Source organism: Stegastes partitus, unplaced genomic scaffold (assembly GCF_000690725.1).
Source record: "Stegastes partitus isolate 25-593 unplaced genomic scaffold, Stegastes_partitus-1.0.2 Scaffold91, whole genome shotgun sequence".
Classification (NCBI taxonomy): Eukaryota; Metazoa; Chordata; class Actinopteri; family Pomacentridae; genus Stegastes; species Stegastes partitus.
The window spans coordinates 845,100-851,387 of record NW_007577822.1 but is presented as its reverse complement, the minus strand read 5'-3'; the positions used below and the strand labels follow the sequence as shown (position 1 = coordinate 851,387).

Here is a 6,288-nt window from a genome sequence, read left to right as displayed (position 1 = left end):
GGGGTTTAAGTATCTCAGGATCTTGTTCACGAGTGATGGGAAAATGGAGTGTGAGATGGACAGGCAACATTCATTGTACTGGACGGTCGCAGTAAAGAGGGAGCTAAACCACAAGGCAAAGCTCTCGATTTACCAGTCCATCGATGTGCCAACCTCCCCTATAGTAATGAGCTCTGGGTAGTGATCAAAAGAACCAGATTGCAGGTACAAGCGGCTGAAATGAGTTTCCTCTGCAGGATGGCTGGGCTCAGCCTTAGAGATAGGGTGAGAAACTTTGACATCTGGAGGGAGGTCAGAGTAGAGCCGCTGCTCCTTGGCGTTGAAAGGAGCCAGTTAAAGTGGTTTGGACATCTGATTCAGATGAATCTAGGGAGGCTTCCTTTGGAGGTTTTCCCAGCACGTCCACCCTGGAGTTGACCCTGGGGAAGACCCAGAAACCGCTGGAGGGATTATATTTCTCAGCTGGCCTGGGAATGCCTTGAGATCCCCCAGGGAGAACTGGAAAGCATTGCTGGGGAGAGGGATGTCTGTAATGAACTGCTTCATCTGTTGCCTCCGTGACCCAATCCCAGATAAGTGGAAGGAAATGGATGGATGGATGGATGGATGGATGGATGGATATTGGTATGATATAATAAGTTTGTAGGGTCTCAGCCCTATATTCAGCAAGCCTGGTAAATTTGTGTAAAATAAAATTAAAAAAACATTGTAAAGTCTTTACTGTAATATTTGAATTAATCATTTAATTTATAGAAATCAGTATTCAGAAGGGTTTTACCATTATTATTCAAACTATTTAAACTCTTATTAGGTGCATGTATTCTCTGATAAAAGTATTTTTGTTGATGTTAAGAACATTTCATATTCAGACCACGAAGTAAATAAACTTGGAGCCAAGTAGGAACTAACACGCACCATTTCCTAATGAAAAGTTCAAACAAAGAAGTATGCTCGTGGGTGGTGCAGTACCACTTCGGGCCACCGGATGAGGGGGCAGCAGAGCTCCTGCCGGGGTCGAGTCATGCTGACGTCAGGAGGATGTAAATCCGGCGCCTCGCGGCCTCATCGTTCTTTTCCCTCTCCTGTGCTGTTGGGGCGGCTGGCCTGCGCTCTTTCTCCGGAAGATTTAACATCGAAGCAGCAAAAATGATCATCTACAAGTGCAAGATCACAAGTAAGTAGTCACCATTCGTGTTGTGTTTCATGTTTACTGAGGGGCGGCACCGTCGCTTTAGTTATTTTGCCTGTGTTATGATTTTATAGAAGACCGTTAGCTAGGCTACCTAGCAAACTCGTGTTAACGTCGTTGGCAAGTTAGCGTTAGCCAGATGCTAGTCAAAAACTCTATTCAGACAGAGTTTAGCGAGTGTTAGCCACCCTGTCGGCTAGCCGGTGATTCTGCGCTCCGTTAGCTTCTAGCCGGGGGCGAAAAGTGTGTAAATGTGAAAAGTACACCGAGTCATAGCGACCACCGCTCGATGGGGTGATACGATACGGGCCGATGGTTCGGGATATTCATGTGAGGGTTCGTCATGCTGAAGCAGCGCCCTGAATGTGGACTTCCAGCGTCGTGTAGCGATTAGCTACCGTGTTATTTTTGTTTGGCCGAATTTTCTAGAGTTAGCATTAGCAGTGCTTGGTCGGCAAAGTGCTACACATCGCGACTTCCAGTTTAGTTTAGCACAACCAGATGTTAGCCTGGATGAAGAGTTTTTTTGTTAAGTAAATGCTTTAATCGGTACTTTCTTCTACAGATGATGAGATGTTCTCTGATATTTACAAAATCACGGAGTCTGCGAACGGATTCTTCATCGAAGTCGAAGGAAAGGTGAGTTATCAGCACACAGCGGTATGGTTGGAGCCGGGAGGTTCGGCCTAAAGCTGGGCTCCTGTGTATTCTGATGAACCTGGTTCTGCTCCTGGCACCGTCTCCATTAAGTTTCCTACTATGGCGCTTGTGATCCGGTGTCATTGGATCACATCCAACACATAAAACACCCTGATGACTAAACAGCTCAACCATCTGAACTCCAGTTTCTGGCACTTTCTTTTGTAAAGTCCTGCATCTCTATGAAAACAGCACAACTATGACGTGGAATAGGCAGGACTCAAAAATGACGTGTAGTGTATTACAGTTACAGTGCTGTATGTTGGGGGGGGAAGTTCACTGATTCATTTTCATTAAGTTGTGTGGGAAAAAAATAAATGGCATTTTCTATAGATGACATCACTGCTGGTAGGATGAATCACAGGAGAGGAACTAACTCGACTGCTTGAAGCACTCGGCAGAGTTCAGCCAGACCTGTGCTGTGATTTGCTGAATATTGCCGTTTGAAACTGAGGTTTTGTTCACAGACATGTGCTTTTCTTAAAAAAAAAAAAAAAATTCTGGTGCCTACAGAGTTCTTGTTGAACCTTTTCTTTTCTTTCCCTCCTGTAAGCAACAATAATGTCCAGACACCGGTAGTAGGCATTACAGATTCAAACGCCAGGGTTTATTTTCAGCAAGTTTGTCCTCATCTTAATAGAAACGTGAAGCTGATTCCCTCACCGTTGAGCCAGCTGTATAGCAACGTGGTCACATGACACTGACCCTACAGCTACTCTCTCCTGCCCATCAGATGCTTCACCATGTATCGTATTTTCACAGCGGTGCACCATAAATTGATGTTTCCTCTCTTGTGTCTGTCGTTTTTGCTCCTCTGCTTGACGTGTCCAGAGCGTCACTCGGACCGAAGGAGAGATTGATGATTCTCTAATTGGAGGCAATGCTTCTGCTGAAGAAGCTCAGGAGTGCAACGACACAAACTCTGTCTCTGGTGTGGACATCGTCCTCAACCACAATCTGCAAGAGACCTGCTTTGACAAGAAGGGATTCCAGGGTTACTTGAAAGGCTATATGAAGGCGTGAGTATTACTGCTAAAGGCTCAATGAGAAGAGAAGAGATGTTCAGATTTGAAGTAATTGCAGGTGTTGGCTCTGTAGTTTGCCAACTGGTACCTTGAGTGTAGGTATTAGCAGACGAACCATTAAAAACATTTCACTCTTGTGTCCAGTATTAAGACCAGCCTACAAGAATCCGAACCAGACCGAGTGGAGTCCTTCATGACAGAAGCCCAACTAGGAGCCAAGACCATTCTGGCAAACTTCAAGAACTACCAGGTAACTGTACACATGTTGAGTCAAAAGTAATTTACAATGGACAACAGGGGTCAAACCAGTGACAAACAATGGAGTGTGCTGGTTTACAAACCCATTTTGTAAACCTGGCTGACAGCACCATGGTGATTATAGCTGATTATCTTAAACATCACTTTAAAACACACCAAGATCTGTACCAATATGCTGCCTTTTATTCAGAGGATGCAAGTTAAAATTCATTCATGTGAGTGAGTGATGATCAGCGTGGGAAGCCACAGTGGTGGAAGGTGGTACTGGTATTTCTTCCTTGGCTCTTTCAGTCTGTCCAGCACGTTCCAAAGATCTAGTAATCTGTGGCTGATTTATTTAAAAAACAAAATGAAGAAAGGGGAGCCTGAAGAGGGAGACTGAGACAGACCTGCTGATCGGGGTGCAGGGAGATGTAGACCGAAAGGGGAAAAAATGGTGCTTTTAATTACAATGACAATAACTGGGCTGCAAAATTAAATGATGATGACATGATTTTGGCTTTCCACCGTTATATGAGCACGATCAGCTGTGGTGTTTGCATTTAAATATGCGTTCCGCTCGTAAACTTTGCTCGTAGATAACGGCGCATGATGATAAAGTGATTTGTTTTCATCAGCAGCCTGTATTGGGACGTGTTACGGGCACATTGGTGAAGTTATTGTGTATTGATAGGTTTCCTGCCGATGACCAACTTAGAAAGCTGGCCTGGAGCCCTGCACGCTGAGCTAATAGTCTGTTTCCCTGCAGTTCTTCACAGGATCGAGTATGAACCCAGACGGCGCTGTGGGCCTGCTGGATTTCCGCGAGGACGGCATCACCCCATACATGCTTTTCATCAAAGACGGTCTGGAAATCGAGAAATGTGTAAGTACTGTGTGTAGAAACTTACATTAGCCCGTCTGCTGAGCGAGATGGGCTCATGTTTCTGTGATTTGGCAGCAGAGAGACTCATTATTTTTACATTACTGGTTTGATAACATGAGACTAGATCAGTGATGTAGCTGTAGTCACAAGATGTGAGCTTGTCCAGTTGTTCTAATAAATATGAATCTTCCATGTTTTGTATAGAAGCATGTATATTGTTCAGCTGTTCAAGGTTGGTGGACAAAGTGTGACACGTCTTCCTCTTTCTCACAGTAACTACCAGGAACTACATCTGCTACTTTCCAAACGGCCCACAAGCAGACTGAAGGAGCACGACTTTGCATCATACCTGAACGGATACGCCCTTGTTCAATTTCTTAAAAGTATTCACATTACGGCCCACAGTACTACTCCCAAAGCCGGAGAAATCAAACGTGATCGATCACTGAATAGTTTTAAACTTTTCTTTTCAGCCTTTGCAGTGTTTGATTTATTTTTTTTTGTGTCCCAGGATTGGCCTAGTTTTTGCGATTGAAGCTACCAGACAGGACAGTGAGTGAAGCTCTGACTTTGACAGAAAAAAAAGTCATTTTTCTCCCCGTCTGTCGGTGTACTCTTATAGCAACGCTCCACGCCGGTTAACATCTCCAGACCTCCTCTTTGTGTTTGGGTTCCATTAAATGAGATTCCATCTACAGGTCAATGACGTCTGTTTTAATTTGACAATAAAATGAACTACCACTACCTTCAGTTTCTTTATTTTTGAGGATTCTGGAATAGTTTGTCTTTAATTCTGTTTCTTTAAAAGCTGATTAATCACACCTGTAACACGTTAAACCAACTCTGGACCTTTACGTGCACCAGGCTGTGGCCCATTAGGCTGTTAATCTTATTTCTGTACATAACAGCAGGCTAGTTGACAGATGTTCTGACTTAGTTGTTTCAAAGGTTACGATAGTATGATGAGTTCAGTTAAGGCCACATGAGGCGCTTAGAAGAACCTCAGGGCAGAGAAATGTGTGCCGGCAACTAAAATAACTCCTGACACCTGGTGACGGCTTCGACAGTGACGGCTGAATAATCCACTAAGACTGAAAGGTGTTCAGAGAAGGAACGTCAAGTTCACGACAGCAGCAGTGACATACGTAGTTATGTGAAGACTGAGGTGATGATTGGTTCACACTTTATGACCTGGTGGCTGCTGTCCTTCATACATCTTCATTTAAAAAGGAAAATCAGGAACTGCTGCTGTCACAGACGTGTGCTTTAGACAACGGATGAACACCTGTCGACACGTTCACCTGTAGTTGGGGTGCGGTCGGAGGCAGCAGATTTCTGCCCCGTGAATCACAGTTGCCATAGTAACACCTAACGAGAAATGCACCATTTTGCTCTTTAATTTTTGACTTGCTGAGTCTGCTGAAAACACATAAAAATAAAAATGCCATCACAGACTTATACCTGATGTGCATGAAGTCTGCGGTGAAACAGCTTTTTCACAGGAGGAACTAATAACTTCTCGAACTGGGCCACGATGAAGCAATGAATCCAACAGTGTTTGAAAAAGACCAACACAACTGTTCTGTGTGCTAAAGGCACAGAAGCTGCCAAGTAAAGACCAATTATACAATCACACACACCCTGTTGTGTATGTGCGTAGACTGCAATGTGCCACACTTGATTGACAACACATTTGTGGCTGCAGATTCTTATACAGGTTCCTCCTCAACGTGATAATGATGTTTGCTTGTCACTATGTTTTGTTTTTAGATACTCAATGAAATCAAACAGCCGGAAATCCATCAATACACGTTTATTTATGTGAACGTTTGGCCCGTGCACAGCAGACTTTTTAGTTTTAACGTCAACTTAAAGATTACAAACTGAAAACCCAGAATTCTTCGCCATCTTTATTCCTTTACGTCGAAGGTTTGCTTCACGAGGTCTGCGTCTCCTCCTCCTCCTCGGCTGAGTGGTAGTGTCGGTACTCCGGCTTCAGCTCCCAGGTGCTTTTGTGAGCTCCTTTGCTGTTGTACGTCCCGATTTCTCGCATTATTTCTTTCAGGTAGGTCTGCAGCAGACAGTAGAAACAGCTACAGGTCATGACATGTGGATGTGTCTATGCACACGTGCTTCATGTTATTGTGGATTTAATATACCAGAACAAAAAACTCTACCTGTGTAAAAAACAAGACAGCAGCGATTGAGTTCTCCTCAGCACACTTACTTTTTATTTATCAGAACTTAATCAG

At 44.0% G+C, this 6,288-nt stretch overlaps 2 protein-coding genes across 2 annotated transcripts in view; one reads left to right on the top strand and one right to left on the bottom strand.

Annotated features, from left to right (window-relative positions):
* The first annotated feature begins 1,047 nt into the window (after positions 1-1,047).
* On the top strand, positions 1,048-4,780 carry tpt1 (tumor protein, translationally-controlled 1). The gene is made up of 6 exons (XM_008277203.1): positions 1,048-1,174; positions 1,755-1,828; positions 2,720-2,907; positions 3,058-3,163; positions 3,920-4,036; positions 4,310-4,780. The coding sequence occupies exons 1-6, from the start codon at positions 1,147-1,149 to the stop codon at positions 4,310-4,312; spliced, it is 516 nt and encodes a 171-aa protein (XP_008275425.1). The 5' UTR covers positions 1,048-1,146; the 3' UTR covers positions 4,313-4,780.
* Positions 4,781-5,843: 1,063 nt separating this feature from the next.
* LOC103353985 (general transcription factor IIF subunit 2-like) overlaps positions 5,844-6,288 on the bottom strand; it is a 50,450-nt gene continuing 50,005 nt past the window's right edge. The window contains exon 8 of the mRNA XM_008277202.1: positions 5,844-6,107. Within this exon, the coding sequence (XP_008275424.1) occupies positions 5,973-6,107 (135 nt within the window). The 3' untranslated portion in view covers positions 5,844-5,972. The remainder of the gene's footprint in view (positions 6,108-6,288) is intronic.

Coding starts and splice junctions, on each gene's coding strand:
- tpt1 (XM_008277203.1), top strand. CDS start 1,147: ATGATCATCTACAAGTGCAAGATCACAA. Junction 1,175..1,754: donor CTACAAGTGCAAGATCACAA/GTAAGTAGTCAC, acceptor TTTCTTCTACAG/ATGATGAGATGTTCTCTGAT. Junction 2,908..3,057: donor TTGAAAGGCTATATGAAGGC/GTGAGTATTACT, acceptor TCTTGTGTCCAG/TATTAAGACCAGCCTACAAG.